Consider the following 23,368-nt stretch of genomic DNA (forward strand, 5'->3'; position numbering starts at 1 on the left):
GTGTATTTCTGTGCGTTTGTGCCTGACCCATAGAAATAGCAAAGAATTGGAGAAATTGGAGTACAAGAAATTGGAGTACAAGAAAGTTTTCTTAAAGTTAACTCCTCCCAATTATTTAAATAGATCCACTCTAAACATGACTAAGTCAAGGTTTCACTCAGCTGCCTTATCTTAATACTAAAACAGGACACTGTTACATTTCAGACTATCCTTGGACAGATGTTGGTAAAATTGATGTGGCTTTCTGGAAGTATAGTTATTCTCTGCTATTTAAAAGAAGATACAATACCACTGGGCCTCTTCAGATCAAGCATTTATTTTAAAAAGCTTCTTCATTTTGTTAAGTTGTCTAGAACAATAATAAGGCAGTCTTTAAAAAATAAGTCTAATAATTTTAACATTCTACATACATTTATAGTTATTGACTTACCTCCTTGCATCGTTTCAACAGTCTCATTAGCAACTTTACTTTCACTTTCAGTTCAGCAATGGTCTCAAATCAGCTGATTGTCAGGAAGCTGATAATCAGTTGCTTAGCTTAACAGGTTTTATTCTGTTTGCTGCAAGGAGGTAAATTGCTGGGAGGCAGAGGCCAAAGGGTGGGATGGCTGAGTGGGGCTACATTTGGTGCATAAGACGCACACAGGTTTTCACCCTCTTTTGGGTAAAAAAAGTGTGTTTTATACTCTGAAAAATATGGTAATTTAATCTCCCTCTTTGACTTCAAGGAAATTCTAGACCACATTAGTCTTTATGATTAATATGTACTCTGCAAATACAGAAATGAGTTTCAATGATATTATTACTATTTGAATATATTCCTTAAAACAGAACATAAGTTACAATCATTAATAAGAAATGTATTATGTAGTGCAAATAATGAGTTCACCTTTTCTTTCCATAGATCAAATGCAGCTCTAGGACTATATATGATTCTTGGCCTAATTTCATGCAACCCTCTGCCTACTTTCAAGAGTCTGAAAATTATCAGATTTCTAGCAGCCTGCAAAAAAGCAAATTTGGTGACAAAAAGAGAAAGCTCTGTCCTTCAGCCCCAGCAATTTTTAAATTTTTAGTTTTACACCCCATCTTTATTTTGTACAATTCAAGATGATGTGCATTAAGCTCCTATGTAAGCCTATTTTTCTTACACCAGCCCTATGAGGTTGATTAGGTTGAGAGTGTAATTAGCCCTCCAAGTCCTCCAAGCAACTTTACAATGTACATGTAATCTTCTAAAGTGGCCTTTCCCATAGACCACCAAAATACTGTAAGGATAACCCTGCAATTCATGTCTTGAGAATTAGTAAAATTTTGTACATTTCCTATTTGCCTTAAGTAGACATTAATTGGTTAATGTGCAAAAATGATTTACAATCATAGCCTCTCATTCTTGGAATTGATAACTGAATGATCTGTTTATAGTATTTTCCTCTCACTGAAATCTTTCAAAACTAATAAAAGACTTTAAAAATCTTGGGGATTTTCACAGCCAATGGGGGAAAACAATAAATAATAAAGCAACCCAAGTCCGTTGATTTGAAAATATGCCTCAAGGAAACAAGCAACGTACCATATTTTTCGGAATATAAGACAAACCTTTTTCCTCCCTAAAAGAGGCTGAAAATTCAGGTGCTAAATGCAGCTTTTTTTCCAAAGCTGTTTTTCCCCAACCCTAACTAGGTACTAACGATTTTCTCAGCTCTTATCTTGCAGGTTCTTTCATTGTTACTGTCTGCAAAGAATGTTTTCTAGCTCTAAGCCTTTGCAGAATTTTTTTCATTACTCTAACTTGCTCCAAGTAAATTTCTTTCCAGCCCTAACCAGGTGCTAACGATGCTCCCAGCTCTTACCACTTGCACGCTCTCATTGTTACTCTCTGCTGAGAATTTTTTCCAAGCCCTGTCTTTGCAGGGTTTTTTTCATTGCTCTAACTTGCTCCAAATGTTTCTTTCCAGCCCTAACCAGATGCTAATGATGTTCCCAGGTCTTACCAGCTTGCACTTCCATTGTTATTCTCGGCGAAGATTGTTTTCCAAGTCCTAAGTCTTTGCAGGGTTTTTTTTCACTGCTCTACTTGCTCAAAGTTTTTCTTTCCAGCCCTAACCAGGTGCTAACAATGTTCCCAGCTCTTACCGGCTTGCAAGCTCTTTCATTGTTACTCTCTCCAAATATGTTTTTTTTAAAGCCCGAACCACCTAAAATAATGTGCTGAAACTGACCAGACTAAGGACATTAACCAGATGAATACCTGGTAAGCAGATTCTTTTCCCTATTTTCCTCCCCAAAAACTAAGGTGTGTCTTATACTCTGAAAAATACAGTGTATACAGTATATGTTTGAAAATTTCATGCAAGTCTCTGTATCTAACTGGAGCTGCTTTTTTTCTTGCCTTTACCAGTCCCTCTCATGTGGCTCCCGGTAAGGCAACCCCAGATGAGCAAACACATCCTTCTCAGTAGGTGTGGACAGGACAATCCCAGATCCAGTTTTGAGGCCATCTGATCCTCGCACTACACCACTGCAGAGGGCATGCTCCGACAGACTCATGCCTTTGGTCCTGGCCAGGGCTCGCATGGAGCGATTGAAGTGGGCTGAGCCTGTGAAGTACAACAAAGCACAGGCAAACTCTCCGTAGGGCACCACAATGATGTCGAGGCGCCTGTGACGCCTGTCTCGGCCTGGCAGTCGGCAGACTCCGAGGTACTTTTGCTGGTTTCCATTGTCTTCCTGATTCACCAGGTCATCTGTGAGAAAGCCTGAGTGGAAAGCACAATACGTGAGACAAATACTGCAATATTATTGCAAAGGACACTAGGAGCTACCCTCTTATTTATATCAGTCTCAGGTCCTCCCAGATCATGGTACAGTGTTCCCTCGATTTTCGCGGGTTCGAACTTTGTGAAAAGTCTATACCACAATTTTTCAAAAATATTAATTAAAAAATAATTCGCGGGTTTTTCCCCTATACCACGGTTTTTCCCACCCGATGACGTCAAATGTCATCACCAAACTTTCGTCTGCTTTTAATAAATATTTTTTTAATAAACTTTAATAAATAAACATGGTGAGTAATAATCTAAATGGTTGCTAAGGGAATGGAAAATTGCAATTTAGGGGTTTAAAGTGTTAAGGGAAGGTTTGTGATACTGTTCATAGCCAAAAATAGTGTATTTACTTCCGCATCTCTACTTCGCGGAAATTCGACTTTCACGGGCGGTCTCGGAACGCATCCCCTGCGAAAAGCGAGGGAACGCTGTAATTGGGAGGAATATTCCTGGAGGACAGGACATCACAAAGACATCACTGTTCACAGTGACCTGGTCTACCTTTTCATGATGATTTGCTGTTAACTAAAAGCAAAAGAAAAGGAACAGGCTCCCCAAACATGAAGGACAAGTTAAAAAAAACTACCTTAGAAAACAATACATAGCCCAATCCTAAATCCCAAAAGTCCAAGCAAAAAAATGAAAAGCTTTTCCCAGTATAACAGCAATTACTGGTCTACAGTATTCAGCTTTAGGAAAAATTGCCAAGATCAACTCAACAAAGCTTAATTCCCACCCCCACCACAGAACCAACTGATATTCTCATACCACTTTTATGAAGACTGTTGAGCAGTTTGTTAAATACTCCTTGGTGGGAGTGTCCATCAGGATGAGTCACCAATACATCCACATCTCCACAAGTGGGTTTTCCACGCCGGAAAGAGCCACATGCTATACACATTAGTTCAGGTATAATAGACTGAGCTGTTTCTCTAACCTTAAAGAGACAGATTAGAGAAATTAACTGTACTCAAGTATCACTTAGATTAGATTAGATTTATTGGATTTATATGCCGCCCCTCTCCACAAATTCGGGGCGGCTCACAACAATGGCAAAAACAGTACATAGTGACAAATCCAATACCCACCAATCCAATTACAATTTTAAGTTAAGAGATTCATAAAAACAACCCCAATATATATAAAAAACAATCACACAATTAATCAAACACCAGAACAACATGGGCAAGGGAAGATGTTTCAATTCCCCCATGCCTGATGGCAGAGGTGGGTTTTAAGGAGTTTACGAAAGGCAAGGAGGGTGGGGGCAATCCTAATCTCAGGGGGGAGCTGGTTCCAGAGGGTTGGAGCCCCCACAGAGAAGGCTCTTCCCCTGGGTCCCGCCAGCCGACATTGTTTAGTCGACGGGAGCCGAAGAAGGCCAACTCTGTGGGACCTAACCGGTCGCTGGGATTCGTGCGGCAGAAGGCGGTCCCGAAGATATTCTGGTCCGGTGCCATGAAGGGCTTTATAGGTCATAACCAACACTTTGAATTGTGACCAGAAACTGATCAGCAACCAATGCAGACTGCGGAGTGTTGGAGTAATATGGGCATACTTAGAGAAGCCCATAATTGCTCTCGCAGCTGCATTCTGCACGATCTGAAGTTTCCGAACGCTTTTCAAAGGTAGCCCCATGTAGAGAACGTTACAGTAGTCGAGCCTCGAGGTGATGAGGGCATGAGTGACTGTGAGCAATGACTCCCGGTCCAAATAGGGTCTCAACTGGCGCACCAGGCGAACCTGAGCAAACGCCCCCCTCGCCACAGCTGAAATACCGGCAATTCTCAACTTATAAAGGAGAGTATTTGTAGCTCAGGGTAGAAATGAGGCATCCTTGGTGCTCTCTGAGCTTGATTGTTTTCTTCCAGACATTTCATTACCAAAATTAAGTAACATCATCAGTCTTATAGTGATGCTACCTAGCATTGCAATCTAGCACTAGAAAATAACCAAGCTCAGACACTACCAAGAATGCCTCAATCCTCAACTTACAACCACAAAGCGAAATAATGGAGCCACTGCCAATTTTATAACTTTTTTGGCTGCAGTCATTAAGCAAGTGTTTAAGGAACCTGGATTCCCCCAACGACTTTGCTTGTTGGAAACTATCTGGTAAGATCATAAATGGCAATCGTGTGATCCCAGGACACAGCAGCCAATGAAAACACATGCCAGTCGCCAAGTGCCCAAATTTTAATCACATGACTGTGAGGACATGTGATGGTAGTAGTAAGTAGTAGTAAGTCACATTTTTAGCACCCTCAGAGCTTCAAGCAGCTATTAAAAATGGTTGTAAGTCAAGGACTATATGTAATCCAATGGCCTAGCATCTCATTTGCTTGAATGCATGTTAAGTAATAATAATAATAATAATAATAATAATAATAATAATAATAAATAATGATAAATGAAAGAAACTGAAAAGTTAAGTGTCACCATAACCCAAATATTTTCTAATAAACAGTAATGTCATGGAAATAAAGGGAAATCCCATTAGATTTAATCTGTTCTTCTTCTTTGAATATGATGTTCATACATCATTTTCGACGAGGACTTTGAAACCCAATGGGTTGTGGGTTGTATAAAATATATAGAACCACAGAAGACCCCACATCAATTTATCCTTGTCTGAGAATGGGTGATTCTCTTGCACCTCTTACTTCAGTATCAGGTATGGAATCTTAACCACAAGAAACTGACCCATTTTTTCAGAATTGCTCTTAAATATCAAGGACTGGAACTCCTTGGGCATATGCCCAAAGATAGGTTCCCTGTCAGCCTCCTTTCTATACTGTCTTTATTAAAGCATGGTTTGAAGGCGATTTCGGCATACAGGATTATCGGTATTATGATGCCAATCACCCATTTTAACAAACAAAGACATAGCTACCGGTTCAGAACATAGGGAGTAGGGGGAAAGAGGGAGGGAAGAAATCAGTTTAGAGGATGAGTGCCCTTTGTCAGTCTCCGGGATCATCCTTCATTAGTGAGGAATAAACCCATTAACCTTTGCCCTGCAACATTTGGAATCACCTTCATGGCTTTTCTAATGCAGATCTTCCGGCTCTGCTTCCCCAATTAAGTTTTCTTGGAAGCAGCAAACCCCATACCGCACCTTGGATCTTCGACAGACAGCAGCTAATCCCTTCTTTCTCTTGTCTCTTCCCCGAGGTTGGCAGGAGAAGGGTAATCCCATCAAATCCACAAAAGGCCCATTCCCAAGGGCGAAGGCTCCCCAAAGAACTTTAATCCTATGTAAGGGGTGATGCCCTACCTGGCAACTGTGCATTCTTTTGGGGCAGGCACTGTGACTGAGTGACAGCGTCATGCTGCCCAGTGCTGCCATAGCAATTCCACTGTACAGGAGGAACAATGAAAAGGGTTTTTAAAAAAAAAGAAAAAAAGAATGGCTTAGATCTCTGAATTTAAAGAACTGCATTAATATATGAAATTGAGGCATGGTCCAGCCCAAACATATAAAACAAAGGGAGGGAAAAACATTTGGCTAGATAGTGCAAAGCACTCTTTCCTTACCAAGAGAGCAACAAAGTAAAATCATAGATGTTTTTGTCAATCACCCTACCAGTTATCTGAGAGTTCTTTAGAGAAGACTTGGCATAAGATATTGGGGATTTATCAAGGCTTCCTTAGTGAAAATTAAAGCAGAACTGATTTTGGTAAACTAATTGATTTTAGGTCAGGTACAAAGGCTTGCGGAGTATAGAAATAAAAATAAATCAACGTGGATGGAGGTTTGAATTTTTTTCTCAATCAATTGTAAGGAACTCCAAACTTTGGGGGGAAAAGGGAATCTTCGATTTTTGCAGTACAGTGTTCCCTCGATTTCCGTGGGGGATGCGTTCCGAGACCGCCCGCGAAAGTCGAATTTCCGCGAAGTAGAGATGCGGAAGTAAATACTCTATTTTTGGCTATGAACAGTATTACAAGCCATCCCTTAACACTTTAAACCCCTAAATTACCATTTCCAATTCCCTTAGCAACCATTTAGATTATTACTCACCATGTTTATTTATTAAAGTTTATTAAAAAAAAATATTTATTAAAGGCGGACGAAAGTTTGGCGATGACATATGACGTCATCGGGTGGGAAAAACCGTGGTATAGGGAAAAAAAAAATATTTATTAAAGGCGGACGAAAGTTTGGCGATGACATATGACGTCATCGGGTGGGAAAAACCGTGGTATAGGGAAAAAACCCGCGAAGTATTTTTTAATTAATATTTTTGGAAAACCGTGGTATAGACTTTCCGTGAAGTTCGAACCCGCGAAAATTGAGGGAACACTGTATACGTGCCTAAAAAGGGAAACTGATTTATGATAGGCAGAAATCTGGGTGTGATTTAGAGCAGGGGTCCCCAACCACCGGGCCGTGGACCAGTACCGGGCTGCGGGGCATGTTGCACCGGTCCGTGGAGTCAGCAGCTGCCGGCCCTCATGCCACCACCCCCTCCCTCCAGTGCTTCGCCTCGCACCGGGCAAGAGGCCTCGGGAGGCAGGTTCTGCCGGCCACGGGACGATGGACGGGACAGAGGGGCGGGAAGGACTGAGAGGCTCAAGCCTCTTTTGGCTTCTGCCGCGGGGCGCTTTTGCGTTTTTGGCTTGGGGGAGGCAGGAGGGCCAGCCTGACCCCCTCTCTCCAGCGCTTAGCTCCCGCTGGGCAAGAGGGCTTGGGAGGCAGGTTCTGCCGGCCATAGGGCGATGGCGGGAAAGAGGGGCGGGGAGGACCAGCACCCCCATGCTTAATCCCGCCCCCAACCACACCCCTTTCCGCCCCCACCGGGCCATAGAAAAATTGTCTTGCTGAAACTGGTCCCTTGTGGAAAAAACGTTGGGGACCACTGATTTAGAGCCACGCTCTCTTGCTTTTGAAGAAATATGGAGAGAGAACACTGCATTCAAATAAAAAGTTTCATGAAAAGATATGGCTTGGATGGCCAGTATATGAAAGGAAGTAAACTAAACCAGTCTTCCTCAGCCTGTGCTATTTGAAAGTAGGGGGGGGGGAGTCCTTTCCAGTTGTGAAGAATATGAGGTCATAAAGACTTAGGTCGGAGGTCCCCAAACCTGGCAATTTTAAGACTTGTGGACTTCAAGTCTTAGCTGGCTGGAGAATTCTGAGAGTTGAAGTCCACAAATCTTAAAGTTGCCAAGTTTGAAGATCTCTGACGTAGGTGGTGCGTAAAGACGACACTGAGAAATCAACTCCACGGGCAGGCTAAAATTTGTTAGCTATAACAAAACCTTGCAAGTCTGGATTGTACATCTTTTCCCTTTGTACATTCCTATCCTGTTTCCCCGATAGTAAGACACCCCCGATTGTAAGACGTATCGCGGGTTTCAGGGGGGTCGGCTAATATAAGCCGTACCCCGAAAGTAAGACATATGTCTTACTTTCGGGGAAACACGGGGGTATTGCCGGGGGGGGAGCCCGATGACGTCGCTTCCAAGATCCCCGCGCGCCCCTCGCCTTCGCCTTGCTGCGGCGCCACCGCCTCTTCCCCGGCTTGGCAAAGCGAAGGACGGCGCTGGTCCGAAGCGAGCCGAGCGGGCGGCGGCTTGCAGCGAAGGCGTTCGTCCCAGCAACCGAGTCCTGCAAAGGCTCGGCTGCAAGCGGCCAGCGAGGCCGACCAGCTCCGAGGCGAGCGGCCGGAGCTGCGCCCTCCTTCGCCCGCCTCCTTTCCGGCAGGCAGGTGGGGCTGCCCAACTGCGCAGAGCGGCTCCTCCCCTCCAGACACACGCTTCCCCGACACGCGTCTGTGGCTCCACGCGTGCAAGCCGCTTGGAGCCCTGAGGTTGAACTTGGAAAAGGGCTCACGAGGCTCCTGTCCCGCGGCTGCCCTTCTGGACTCTGGGGAGATGCCTTCGGGAACGCGACCCTTTCAATTTTTTCCAATGTAAGACATACCCCGAAAGTAAGACGTAGTGGGGCTTTTGGGGGCAAAAAGAAAGTAAGACACTGTCTTACTTTCGGGGAAACACGGTATGAACCAATGAGGTGCCTGCTTGTGTCCCTTCCAAACGTAATCTTGCTTCTTTGGATTTTTTTTTTAAATCAACTCATTTTTCCTTGATAATAGCTCTTGATATTTTCATCAAAGTCATCTTCTTTACTCTCTACACTCTACATAATGAAATGTCCCTTCATTCAATCCTTGGTCGACGGCATATATACCTGCTGTGGTATCTTGGCTCTTTGCAGGACAAGGTGATTCCCAGTTTTAGCATTTCAAATAGTAAAGGGGGGGAGGCAGGGGGGGAATACCCAACTAGGTATGCCAGCAATAATAACCTTCGCGCAGTGGTGGAAAAATGAAGATATACCCCCAGAAGATGCTATAGTAAGGAAAATTAAATACTGTGCAGAGATGACTAGGCTAACCATGGCAGTTAGAAATGAAACCGAATCTTCATTCAACAAATGTTGGGATCCCTTTTATAGGTGGTTAAAAAAGAGAGAATAATTTGATTAAACAATGGATCGATCTGTATATATTAGATTAGACACAAATCTAGTATAAAACTTTTCTATTTTCTATTTCAAATGCTACAAGAGATAATGGATAAAGAGATAAAGAGATAAAGATAAAATTTCACTTTTAGTTCCAAATCTCTATACCGGGATAAATTCAACGCTGGCTTTTCTCTATCTATACGACTAAACTTGATCTAAGGTAATGAGCTAATAAAGTTAAAATTAGTTCACATTCTCAACACAACTTCACTGTACACTCGCCCACCCTCTTCTTCTCTTCTCTTTCTTCACCTCTTTTTTTTCTCCTCTCCTCCTTTCCTCTCTATCTCTTTTTTTCTTCCTTTCTTCATATTTTCTTTCTCTTGCCCTTTCGTAAGTCTATATGCTTACTGAATGCTATAATACAGTGTTTTTCAACCAGTGTGCCGTGGCACACTAGTGTGCCGTGAGACATGGTCAGGTGTGCCGCGAAGCTCAGAGAGAAAGAAAGCAAGAGAGAGAGAAAGCTAGAGAGAAAGAAAGCAAGAGAGAGAGAAAGAGAGAAAGAAAGCAAGAGAGAGAGAGAACAAGAGAGAGAGAAAGAAAGTAAGAGAGAGAGAAAGAGAACACGAGAAAGAAAGAGAGCAAGAGAGAGCAAGAGAGAGAGAGAATGAGAGGGAGAGAAGGAGAGAGAGAGAAAGACATAGAGGGAGGTAGGGAGGGAGAGAGAAAGAGAGCAAAAAAGAGAGGAAGGAAGGAAGAGAAAGAAAAAGGGATGGAGAGAGAGAGAAAGAGGAGGAAGGAAGGGAGAGAAAGAGGGAGGGAGGGAGAAATAGAGCGAAGGGGAGGAAGAGAGAGAGAGAGAGAATTTTTTTGTCCAAATATTCCCCCCCGCCTCAATGTGCCCCAGGGTTTCGTAAATGTAAAAAATGTGCCGTGGCTCAAAAAAGGTTGAAAATCACTGCTATAATATATATATATATATATATATATATATATATATATATATATATATATATATATATATATATATATATATATTGTAGTGTAATAGATTCTACTATCAACTGTTATGATTGTCTTTTATGTTTTGTATATTTGTAAATAAAAAAAATTAAAATTAAAAAAAAAAGTTTGGAAGATGAGTGGAATCAACATAGAAAAGGTGTCAGTGTTTAAGTATATGAGTGCCTCTAATGTGGTATCTCTTTGGGAAATATTTTGACGAGTTTTATTTGGAAATTGCTAAGTGGAAAAAAGATGCGTCGTCAATAAACCATCTCTCAGCTGTGGCGAGGGGGGCGTTTGCCCAGGTTCGCCTGGTGCACCAGTTGGGGCCCTATCTGGACCAGGACTCACTGCTCGCAGTCACTCGTGCCCTCATAACCTCGAGATTTGACTACTGTAATGCTCTCTACATGGGGCTACCTTTGAAAAGTGTTAGGAAACTTCAGATCGTGCAGAATGCAGCTGCGAGAGCAATCATGGGCTTCCCTAGGTATGCCCATGTTACACCAACACTCCGCAGTCTGCAATGGTTGCTGATCAGCTTCCGGTCACAATTCAAAGTGTTGCTTATGACCTATAAAGCCCTTCATGGCATCAGGCCAGAATACCTCCGGGACCGTCTTCTGCCACACGAATCCCAGCAACCGGTTAGGTCCCACAGAGTCGGCCTTCTCCGGGTCCCGTCGACTAAACAATGTTGTCTGGTGGGACCCAGGGGAAGAGCCTTCTCTGTGGCAGCCCCGACCCTCTGGAGCCAGCTCCCCCTAGAGATTAGAATTGCCCCCACCCTCCTTGCCTTTCGCAAGCTTCTTAAAACCCACCTCTGTCGTCAGGCATGGGGGAATTGAGATATTCCTTTCCCTCCAGGCCTATACAAGTTATGCATGGTATGTTTGTGTGTCTGTTTTGTTTTTTAATAAGAGATTTTTAAATGATTTTTTAATTATTGGATTTGTAATATATTGTTTCTATTGTTGCTGTGAGCCGCCCCGAGTCTGCGGAGAAGGGCGGCATACAAATCTAATAAATAATAATAATAATAATAATAATAATAATAGTAATAATAATAATAATAATAATAACAACAACAACAATAATAATAATAATAAAACAAGACGGAATAGCCTTACGATTACAATCTGGTAAAAAATAGTCTATGATCTTCTGTCAACATCTTGCTGTAGTTTCAACAAGGTACTCACAGTCTGTTCAATTTCGGCAGCTTCTTGCCGTGTCATGCGATCCAAGAAGTCCTCATAATACTTAAGGCCGATAGTTTGCTGGCTGGTGAGAGAGGCCCTAGTGCGGATGTCATCCAGAGTGCGAAAACCCTGGGCGGGAACACGTCACAGACTCAGAGGAATTCTGTTTTCAGTCATCCTTAATAAGCAATATCATAGAACCTAGAACCCACCACTGATGTGGTTTAATAGGCATGGCAACACACGATGCACTATTTGTAACATTGTCCTGATTTCCCCCTGCAAATCACATATTCTTTTTTCAGGAACACATGCACATTTTCATTCAACACACACACACACACACACACACACACACACACAAAGAGAGAGTGAGAGAGAGAGCACACAGTGTTGCTACTGGAAAACACCACAGTGATTCAGTATGAATTTGACCCTTTCGCAAGATAAGACAATGAATATATAAACTGTTGATATTGGTAATAAAGGAAAAAAGATTGATACAAATAAAGTTAACACATTTATACATACTATAAGGTAGGAAGTGATACATACTATAAGGTAGCACTATGTGTCCAATACAGACAGTATAAAATCTCCCCCAAATAAATCATAACTAAAACAGTAGCAATACCAATATAAACTCATATGCCTTGCAGCAAAGACATAATGTGAACAAATAGAAGGCAATGATCAGAGAATTATTGCTACATAGAGGAGAGAGAATTACCTGCTGGTACCACATCTGGCTAGTCTTTACTCCTGCTCCCCATATATTGGAAAATAGTTCTAGCACTGAGACACTGTCACTGATGTGGTCTAGTTTTCGAAGGTGCCCACTCTCCAGGATTTCTACGATCTTTTCTGCCATCAGTTTTCCAATTCCGGGAATCTTACAAGCTTCCTGAAAAGAGAACAGTGAAACGGCAATGAGTTAAAAGCAAAGCTCGAATACTGGTTTACTCTGAGTATTTTAGATATGCTGTGTTTCATTATGCCCAGTACACATTCAACTTTCTAATACAGACCCCCATCCTATAAAAAAACACTATGATTAGCATTTAGAAAACCATACAAGCATTACAAACACTCCCTTGTACAGTGATACCTCGTCTTACAAACCCCTCGTCATACAAACTTTTTGAGATACAAACCCAGGGTTTAAGATTTTTTTGCCCCTTCTTCCAAACTATTTTCACCTTACAAACCCAAGCCGCTGCCACTGGGATGCCCCGCCTCCGGACTTCTGTTGCCAGTGAAGCGCCCGTTTTTGCGCTGCTGGGATTTCCCTGCAGCATCACAAAAACACAGAAGTCCGGAGGTGGGGTTTCCCATGGAGGGGAACCTCAGGGGAATCCCAGCAGTGTGAAAATGGGCACTTTGGCTGGCAAAAGGGGTGAGTTTTGGGCTTGCACGCATTAATCGCTTTTCCTTTGATTCCTATGGGAAACATTGTTTCATCTTACAAACTTTTCACCTTATAAACCTCGTCCCGGAACCAATTAAGTTCGTAAGACGAGGTATCACTGTATCTTTTATTTTTGGCCCACAGATCTTTTGTCTGAATCTCAAGGCAGTTTCAGCCTTTCTCTGCACTCTTTTCAAAAGATCAGAAGTTCAGCATAATCTTGGTAAAAGATTCTGCATATATATTGTAGAATTAGTAAAACACTTTCGAAATAGCAGGATGAAATAATAGGGATATGCAGGGCACAGCTGTTTGAAGATACCTGTCTACACAACTTTAAAAAGAACACAAATTGGATTTTTTCCTGCAAGGAAAAAAATACTAAGACAGAAAAGTCTTAGGGGATTTGGAGAAAGTAAATATACAGCAGAAAAACAGACATGCTTAGTACATTTTGTCTCATTTACCTGATAAGATGTGACAGGCTTATGATAACTCTTGAGTGCATTAATAGCTTTCATGTAGCCTAGACTCCTCCACTTGTCTCCTTGGACAGAGTAGGCTTTAGCCAGCACTTCCAGCTTCTCTGTAATGCACTGATTATGATTCATTTTCTTGCTTTCAGAAGACTGAGCACAAACCCACTTGCCAGGGGAATGGCACACTGACGAGCCTTCTGACAAAGTGTTCAGGTCTTGGCCTGACTTTAGCGCTTTCAGATCTTCCAGAGTGACAAGCGCTTTGTCCTCTTCAATTTCTTCATCATCTAACGTCCTCTTTGAGATACACAGACCAAGCAGAAGAGGGAGCAATGAAATTGAGTTATCATTTTATCCAATCACAGAATGAGCTCATTCTGCCACGATATATAGACATTGTAAAGCATGGGGCACCATTCTTCAATTTCTTTGTTTCTTTTGTAATATTTGTCTTGCTTTTATCTTGTTAAAATTTCTTCAATAAAAATTATATTAAAGAAATAAAAATAAAATATAGAGCAGAATTAAGACCCATGAGAAATAATCACAGAAACCCAGAGTCAAAGCAAATATCAATTGAACTAGCAGTTTCATATCTACAATTTATGTTCCTAGTAATGGTGATCAAAAATTAGGAAGTACAGATGGCAAAATATCTGGAATTACCAAAATACAATCGATTGTCACAGTAAATGTGTCCTATGTTCAAAGCATTTTCAAAAGTAATAATGAATATTTTGTAGGTAGGTACCAGTGTTTAGTAGGTACCCATGTTTCCCAGAAAATAAGATCCTCTCTTATATTTTTTTGAACCCTGAAATGAGCACTTGGCCTTATTGCCATGCACTCAAAAGCCTGATTGGGCTTATTATAAGGAGATGTCTTATTTGGTGGGGGAAAGGGTATTTGCCACCTCTACATTCTATAGCCATAAGAAGACACCACAATTCCATATGAGATATCTTGGGTACCATACTATGCAGCTCAGAATAGGAAAATATTGAACAGTAGTTTTTACTTTTTCTTCAATGAAGTCCAGATATTATATGAAGGTCTTTATGAAATGTACAAAATGCAAACAGAACCTTCTGAAACTATGTTATAAGCCACCCAAAGTCTTGGCTACAAGATGAGTGGCAAATCAATTTCATAAATAAATAAATAAGTGCCAAAATAAAAAAAAGATAGAACGTACATCAACATACTTTAAACAGAAGGTTGCATAATAACAGAAATAATTTACAACATATTGTTTTATTCTATTGTCCTATATTTTTCTGAAAAACAAATATAAATAAAGACAGATGTTTTATGAGCCTAGGTTTACTAGGGAATACTTCATTTTTTATTAGGTTTATATAAATATTTTAAATTTAAAATGTAGAAATAAAAAAACACTGCTGCCCCATGCCTACAGAGCTCATATATACCTGTAGAAGATTGCAAATGGTAATCATAAAATTGCCATGCACTTGGTAACTGATCATAAGTATAAATAGGTTGCCCAGTACTCAGATTAGGATTGTTGGACTGCAAAGGAGGCATACAATCGAGCTGCACTGGCTACTGATTAGTCTCCGGTCACAATTCAAGGTGTTGGTTATTATCTATAAAGCCCTACATGGGCCCATCTCCTGCCATATACCTCTCAGATACCAATAAGATCATACAGTTTTAGCCTTCTCTGGGTCCCATCGACTATGCCATGCAGGTTGGCGGGGCCGCAGGGGAGGGTCTTCTCTGTGGCCGCCCCAGATCTATGGAATTAACTCCCCCCCTGATATTCGTACTGCTCCCACCCTGCTGGCCTTCCGAAAGGCTACGAACCTGGCTTTGCTGGCAGGCCTGGGGGCCATGAACTGTACATCTTTCATGGCCAAATCGTATTGAATGATAAATATGTTTTGATTGGTTACTGTTTTCATTTATACTTGACTTCTTTTTATTGTTAACTGTACTTTTTTATATTGTTGTAAGCCGCCCTGAGTCCTTCGGGATTGGAAAGCATAGAAATCGAACAAATAAATAAATAATACAATATTTTACAATAGCTAGGAGGGTTTTAAAGCACTGTTTCCAAAATCTTCGTACCTTCAAAAAATTATTACGCAACTGGTCGTAAATCAAAAACTACCTGTACAGTATCACAGAAAGAGCTGGTCTCAGTGTTTGATTCTTCTTTCAGTTCCATAACTGTGTTCTCTGCTTTGGGGTGGACCTTATCCTCATTCAGCAATGGTGAATGTTCCACTGAAAATCCAGTCTCATCTAGATATCTGCCAAGAATTAATAAACAACAAATAATTGAATTTGGGGCATTTCTCTTATCAACTAAAGGCAGAAGAACAATATAAAAAGGGGCTAGGAAATTCATTTGAGATATATTCTTCCAAAATACATGATTTTTTACCCCCCAAAGCTGAAGGGTCTATCCTGACTCTTGTTTGCTGTGGATATTAAACAGGCACATACTGTAATGAAAAGATGATCTTATGTACTTACATTCTATTAGTCACACAGCTAGGTATTTGTAATTATACAGAACCAATTCTAAGGTTTCTGCTGTATTTTTTGACCTCCTATACATATCATTGGCCTCTCTTTCAACTACCGTGTTTCCCCGAAAGTAAGACAGTGTCTTACTTTCTTTTTACCCCCCAAAAGCCTCACTACGTCTTACTTTCGGGGTATGTCTTACATTGGAAAAAAATTGAAAGTGTCGCGTTCCCGAAGGCATCTCCCCAGAGTCCAGAACGGCAGCCGCGGGACAGGAGCCTCGTGAGCCCTTTTCCAAGTTCAACCTCAGGGCTCCAAGCGGCGTGCACGCGTGGAGCCGCAGACGCGTGTCGGGGAAGCGTGTGTCTGGAGGGGAGGAGCCGCTCTGCGCAGTTGGGCAGCCCCACCTGCCTGCCGGAAAGGAGGCGGGCGAAGGAGGGCGCAGCTCCGGCCGCTCGCCTCGGAGCCGGTCGGCCTCGCTGGCTGCTTGCAACCGAGCCTTGGCAGGACTCGGTTGCTGGGATGAGCGCCTTCGCTGCAAGCCGCCGCCCGCTTGGCTCGCTTCGGACCAGCGCCGTCCTTCGCTTTGCCAAGCCGGGGAAGAGGCGGTGGCGCCGCGGCGAGGCGAAGGCGAGGGGCGCGCGGGGAGCTTGGAAGCGACGTCATCGGGCTCACCCCCCGGCAATACCCCCGTGTTTCCCCGAAAGTAAGACATATGTCTTACTTTCGGGGTACGGCTTATATTAGCCGACCCCCCTGAAACCCCCGATACGTCTTACAATCGGGGGTGTCTTACTATCGGGGAAACACGGTATGTCACATTGTTCATCATTGCAACCATACATTGGTACAATTCAGTGAAAAAAAGTAGGCATTCATGTCAAATTTAAAAATTCCAATGAATTCATAAAATAGCATATTTTTTTCTGAAAATGGGGATGCTTACTTATATGCAGTTACTTGGGGATTCAAAATAAGGAAACAGTGAATATGGCCAAAGAAAAAAAAAAGGTGTCCTTTCTTTCAATATTTTATATCATTTCCATTGGCCAAAATTGCAGCTTCCAAATATTTTCCTGCAGGTAAGTGGTTTTATTCTTGTATGGGGATTTTCTTCCATTCCTCATTTTAGTTCAAGTTTCTTCTAGTTCAGAAATATTCTTAATCTCCTTGCACATGGTATATGTTTGAGATTCCTCACATGTATTAAATAATATCCCCCTCTGTGGAATATGGAGCCCACTTCAAACAAATCAACAGACAAATCAAATATGTACTTAGTAAGAAAGACATATTTGATTAAGAGCATGTTTTAGACTGCTGTCTTGCTGAAATATCCAGTTATATTTCAGCTTATTTTTTTAAACTCCCCGACTGCTTTCATGTATATGTTAAGCAACAGAGGGGAAGACAGAATCCCATGGAACACTGTATGTGAATTTGAGCATCGTCTTCTGGACTAATTCTAAGAGGAAGAATTGGAATCACTGCAAAACAGCGCTCCCAAGGTTCCACCTTGCCATATAACCCATTGATCTGAAGGATACCATCCATGATCAACGCTATAGAAACTACTGAGAGGTCCAAGAGAAATTCCACCCGTATACAGGTAGTTCTCGACTTACAACCACAACTGAGCCCAAAACTTTTAATGCTAGGTGAGACATTAAGAGTTCTCCCTCCCCATTTTATAACCTTTCTTGCCAGTTATTAAACGAATCATTGCAGGTATTAAATGAATCTGGCTTTCCCACTGATTTTCCTTCTCCTGGGATATTGCAACCATCATAAATATTAGCCAGTTGCCAGACATCTGAATTTTTATCATGGGACCAAGGCGAAGCTGCAATGGTTGTAAATGCGAAAAACGGTCATAACTCATGTTTTCAAGTGCCATTGGAACTTTGAATGGTCACTAAACGAACTGTTGTTAAGTCGAGGATTAACTGTAGTTTCTTCTTAGCTCATCTACCAAAACAGATTCAGTGTCATTTCCCAGATGAAATATCCAGTAAAATCACTTCAGAAAATCAGCATCCAATTGATCAAAACCACCACTTTCTCAGTCACCTTATCAAAAAATAGGATATTTGAGACTGGCCGATGGTTGATACTAAAAATATCAAACAAAGTTCTTTTTTCTATTGCATTTTGGATTATCAGTTTTGCATAAACATTCCCCATTTAAACTGGATAAAGTATTTAAGAGAGAGACTTACTTCTCTGGGACGATGAGTCTATAATCAGTAGTGTCCAAGATCTGCTGTGCTGTAATACAAGAACTCAGCCATGATGCCTTCACTAGCTGCAATCCCTGAGGTAACTTTTTAAGTTTGAGGAGCCGAAAAGCCCGATCAAAATCCATGTCTTCATCTACTATTACATGTGTCACATCTGGGGAAAAATGGCTGCAGATGTGTCCTCCATTGTGGATGATCTGCTTAGAGAAGATCTCAGCCCTGGCTTGGCCAATTCCTGCTTGCAACACATAAGCTGTGATTGGCTCCAACCAGCCTGGTAAAAATACCACAAAGAAAGATGATCAATAAGATAGAGTTAAGGTACAAATCTTTTCAGAGTGAAGAAAATCTGATCACTTGATGAAATATAGTGGAAGTTAGTGTTTTATAACATATAGCCATGTTATTATATTGCTGCATTGTAGAGATTGAACTTTTTAAGGATTAAGTCATTTCTCTGAAAGGAACCATTTGTCATAAAATTAAACCACAAAAATTAACAGCAAGGTAAATCACACCATGAGAGCTTCACATGTCTAAGTGAGAAAGAAAAAAATCACCTTGGTGATTCTTGGCTTCTTCTTTCCAAATCTTTAAAGGTGCAGTGTGTACCTCATCCTTCAACTTCTTTCGTTTGCGGAAAGCTTTGACAATTCCTTGAGGTTCCATGGACCATAGATATCTTCTTCCCTAACAGGAGAATGAGAGATAATTTTAATGGCAGGTAATTCTTAACAATAGGTATCCTTTTGTTCTATCATTTTTGAACAGATTAATAGTTCTAGTACATATCCCAGTCAGTCACAGAAATTAGCCTTTTCATTGTACCTAATCTAATACAATTGAAGATGTATTAGATGTGTTGGTAAAATTAGCATTTCAAAATCTGTGTACAGTACTTGGTAACTATATATACAGTAACTATTTCCTAATATTTCTTTGCCACTATCAGCTTATATTTTTAGCACTATTGTGAATGTTATTTTGCTAAAGATTAGAGAAGATGAGCAGATACATTTGGGAAGACACTGGAAACGCAGAGAAAATAGGTTTGGGATTGAAAATCAATGTTGAATGTCATCTACATACGGGTGGTACAGAAAATAATGGGATTTTAAAAGATCTCCTTTGGGATAGCATATAGGTAAAATTGTAATATATTTAAATGTACTGCAATATATATCATAGTGTATATCATATACACATTGCAAGTAATAAACTGTATATTGATTTCCTGTTTAGGAATGGTATTACACTACTGTATATATGAGAGTTCTTATTGTAACTTTTTGGCTGGCCTTAGAACAGAGTCCTAAAATTAGGAGGAGCAAAGACAGTATGATCCACAAATATGGGCATTAAGCTGAGAAATATTTTATGAATTCAGAACCTATAAGTCAGATCACTGTGCAGTAGAATCAATATTCTTGGGCTAAGTTTTCCTGGCAAAAATGAAGACCACAGATACTGAATCTAAGATTTGCTGAACCCAAAGCATGTGCTCAAACACTATAAACCAGTAATGGCAAATCTTTTTGTTCTTGCATGCCAGAAATAGGAACATCCAGTGTGAAAAACAGCCCAACGGGCAAACCAGAAGTTTGAAAAACGGACTTCCGATTTTCCCTTTGGGCATTTTTCTCACTCCCTGGGGAGGGCAAAGACTGCCTTCCCCAAGGCCGAAAATCAGCTGGCAGTGCATGTATGTGCACTGGAGCTGACACAGGGCAAAACCTTGTGTGCCCTCAACTACGGCTCCATGTACCATCTGTGGCACATGTGCTGTAGCTTTGCCATCACGGCTATAAACTATGGTTCCTCAATCCCAGATTCAATGTTCCACCTCTTTCATTAAAAGCAGCGGTCCCCAAACTACGGCCCACGGGCCGGATGCGGCCCGCTGAGGTCATTTACCCGGCCCGCAGCAGCGTACAAGATTTTACCATCTATAATATACGAAGTTCCCGAATCTCATCTCCACTCTGCTGCCGAGCGTCAGGCGGCGGCAAGGAAGAGGAAAGCCAGGGGGGGCGGGGAGGAAAGCACCCTATGGCAGAGCAGCAACAGTTCCTCTGAGAAAGAAATTGGCCAATTGCTTTCCTCCCCGCCCCCTGGCTTTCCGCCTCCTCCTCCTCCAGACGCTCAGCTGCAGACCGTCTTTGTCCCTCCAGTGCCGCTTTTTTTTTTTTTTGCACCGGTGAGGTTTGTGCGCGCTTGGGCACTTTTGGCGTGTGGGGGGTCTGCTGCGGAGAGGGAGAGAGAGAGAGAGAGAGAAAGAGGAAGACATAGAAAGGGAGTGTGAGAGAGAAATAACGCAAGAAAGAGAGGGAGAGAGAGAGCGGGAGAGTGCTGCTTTTTTGCTTCTTCGCTGCCCGTGGGGAGCCTGGAAGCCCTGCAAGAGCATCTGGAGGGGGCAATAAACAAGACCGGCTCTTGGTCCCTTGAGCCCGCCGCCGCCGCCTCCGTTCGGGCTGAGGGATCTCCTTGGTAGAGAAAGGAAGGAAGCCAAAGGAAGCTCAGCTCAACGCGGACCGGCTGTTGGTCCCTTGAAGCTGCCGCCGCCGCCGCCCACCAAGGAGATCCCTTCGCCTGAACGGAGGTGGCGGCGGCGGGCTCAAGGGACCAACAGCCGGTCTTTCTCGGCGCTGAATTGTTGCAGCTTCTGAGGCCGCCTCCGCCTCCGGGCGAAGGGATCTCCTCGATGGGCAGCCTCGGTCCGAAAAGGACTGGCTCCTTTTCGGACCGAGGCCGCCCACCGAGGAGATCCCTTCGCCCGGAGGCGGCCTCAGAAGCTGCAACAATTCAGCGCCAAGAAAGACCGGCTCTTGGTTCCTTGAGCTCGCCGCCGCTGCCTCCGTTCGGGCAAAGGGATCTCCTTGGTGGGTGGCGGCGGCGGCAGCTTCAAGGGACCAACACCCGGTCCTCGTTGAGCTGAGCTTCCTTTGGCTTCCTTCGAGGCGGCAGGTGAGCTTTGCAGCTTTGCATCGAAGGAAGCCAAAGGAAGCTTAGCTTGGGGGCGGGCCTGAAGCAGCCACCGCCGCCTATTCCGCCCTGGGCTTCGGCTGCACTGGGCAGCTCTGGCGGGCGTGGGGCAGCAGGGCAAGCCGCGAAGGTGGCGCTGCCAAATGTGGGTCGAGCGGGAGGGCACTGAGCAGTAGCTGTAAGGCAGCAGTGGGGCGGTTGGCTGCAAGGCACCGGCGCCGGCGGCTTGATGTGTTGCAGGACGCCCTACATTGCTGGCGCTGCGCTGGGCATGGGGCTGGCACCTCCGTCCCGGCCCAGCCAGCGGGCCAGTGCCAGCCCTGTACCCAAGCGCAGCGCCAGCAATGTACTGCGACCCGACGTCGGTGCCACTGTCTTGGAGCTTCTGCTTGCAGCCGACTGGCTCGCGGCGCGTTGCAGGGCAGAAAAAAAAAGAAGAGAGGAAGGAAGAGAGAAGAAAAGGAGAGAGAAGGAAAGCATGAGAGAGAGGGAGAGAAAACAAGTGAGAGGGGGAGGGAATGTGAGAGAGAAAAAGAGAAAAATGAGAAAATGATGGAGGGAAAGAACGAGGGAGAGGGAAACAAAACAAATGAGAAAGAAGGGGGAAAAGGGAGAGGGAAGAGAGAAGTGGAAAGGAGGGAAGGAGGGAGGGAGGGAAAGAAGAAGAAATGGAGGGAACAAGGAAGGAAGGAAGAATGAAATGAATTGAGGGGTGGAGGAAGGAAGGACTTTTTTTGGGGGGCGGTGTAAATTTTTTTAAAAAATTCTCTCAACATACATTCAAACAATACAATGTACCATCTAATTTTCCCTGAATAAAATGCAGTATTTTGTCAGTAACTAATATCAATCATCAAAAAAGTTGCAAAAGTTTTTTTTCTAATGTTGTGATCCAGGTACATACTTTTCTTTTAATTAAATTCCCTCCTTAATATTCCTTCAAAAAGTACAACACCAATTATATTTCTAACTTAACCATTATGCCAAAGTGCTTTCTTCTTTCTTTATATATTTTTCTATAAATATTTTTATATATTTTTCTATAAACCAAGAAAACCTTGTATAACCAATCAGATGTTAACAAAAGAAAATTAAAAACAAAACATAAACATATATGAATTTCAGACTTCTTTCCCCCCCCCCTCTAAATAGTACGTTCCCATTTTGGTTTTTTACGTTAAAATAAGGTATGTGCAGTGTGCATAGGGATTTGTTCATAGTTTTTTTTTATAGTCCGGCCCTCCAACAGTCCGAGGGACAGTGAACTGGCCCCCTGTGTAAAAAGTTTGGGGACCCCTGATTAAAAGGATAATGAACAGCCATGCTATTAGAGATTAAAGAGTTGGGAAATACCGGAGAATCTTAATTTGTAGCACTTTTGCAATCTCTATCCCAGTGTTTCCCAACCTTGGCAACTTGAAGATATTTGGACTTCAACTTCCAGACTTCTGGGAGTTGAAGTCCAAATATCTTCAAGTTGCCAAGGTTGGGAAACACTGCTCTATCCAACTGTGATCAAAGCCTCAAATACAAAACCTCCAATAAAGTATAGCAGCTAAAAATAGTAACAACAATATCAATATTGTTACTTTTGAATATTATGATATTGTTTCATTTTAAACCAAATGGCACAACCTTTTATTAAAATTAAATGGACAATTGTATCAGGAGCTGAAGCCAATGGTATCAGCACTTCGGTTAATCTGATTTCAAATAAAAGCGTCTGCAAGGAAATCTCTCCCGCATACACCCAGGAGAGCCTCCCGCAATTTAGCGTTACTCAGATGCACTTCCCATAAACTTTGGTTTACAAGACATGCCAGTGAAGGACTATAGCCTTTGAAATCAACGCAGATTGTGGGATCCCGACCCGGAGGGAGTAGAGACACCATGGTCAAAATCCCGCGGCGCTTCTCTAACCCAGGGGTCTCCAACCTTGGCAACTTTAAGCCCGGAGGACTCCAACTCCCAGAATTCCCTAGCCAGTTTTACTTGGCTGGCTGCATTCTTGCTTTGCTGGCTAGGGAATATAGCCCACTGCCGTTCTTCCAAGGCGACTGAGGGGCGCCCCGCCTCGCCTCGCTGCCTCACACCCACCCATCTACCTACGTTGCCCCTCTGTCTGGAGAAGGGAAGGGGAGCCCTTACGCAACGTCCAAAGAGAAGCCGAGGAGAACCATACCGAGGAGGGCAACGTTCCCTTACCGACGGTATCGCTGTGACGCGCGCGGGGCGTTTCTTTCCGGGTCA

General features: G+C 42.7%; 1 protein-coding gene across 3 annotated transcripts; it reads right to left on the reverse strand.

Annotated features, from left to right (window-relative positions):
- Positions 1-303: 303 nt before the first annotated feature.
- Positions 304-23,332, reverse strand: POLL (DNA polymerase lambda). Of its 3 annotated transcripts, none has more exons than XM_070752874.1 (9): positions 23,301-23,332; positions 18,697-18,826; positions 18,116-18,410; positions 15,535-15,676; positions 13,389-13,697; positions 12,244-12,417; positions 11,514-11,642; positions 3,597-3,765; positions 304-2,759 (listed from the first exon to the last, which is right to left on the reverse strand). In XM_070752874.1, exons 2-9 carry the CDS (start codon positions 18,803-18,805, stop codon positions 2,395-2,397), a joined length of 1,692 nt encoding a protein of 563 aa, XP_070608975.1. In that variant the 5' UTR covers positions 18,806-18,826; positions 23,301-23,332; the 3' UTR covers positions 304-2,394. The 3 variants fall into 3 exon arrangements, with proteins under 3 accessions (XP_070608975.1, XP_070608976.1, XP_070608977.1); XM_070752875.1 differs by having other exon boundaries at positions 23,267-23,304; XM_070752876.1 differs by lacking the exon at positions 23,301-23,332 and adding an exon at positions 23,054-23,131.
- Positions 23,333-23,368: the final 36 nt, after the last annotated feature.

The sequence above is a fragment of the Erythrolamprus reginae genome, chromosome 5 (assembly GCF_031021105.1).
Source record: "Erythrolamprus reginae isolate rEryReg1 chromosome 5, rEryReg1.hap1, whole genome shotgun sequence".
Lineage (NCBI taxonomy): Eukaryota > Metazoa > Chordata > Lepidosauria > Squamata > Dipsadidae > Erythrolamprus > Erythrolamprus reginae.

Coding starts and splice junctions, on each gene's coding strand:
- POLL (XM_070752874.1), bottom strand. CDS start 18,805: ATGGAACCTCAAGGAATTGTCAAAGCTTTCCGCAAACGAAAGAAGTTG. Junction 18,411..18,696: donor AGAAGCCAAGAATCACCAAG/GTGATTTTTTTC, acceptor TATTTTTACCAG/GCTGGTTGGAGCCAATCACA. Junction 12,418..13,388: donor AGCCTGTCACATCTTATCAG/GTAAATGAGACA, acceptor TTCTCTTTTCAG/GAAGCTTGTAAGATTCCCGG.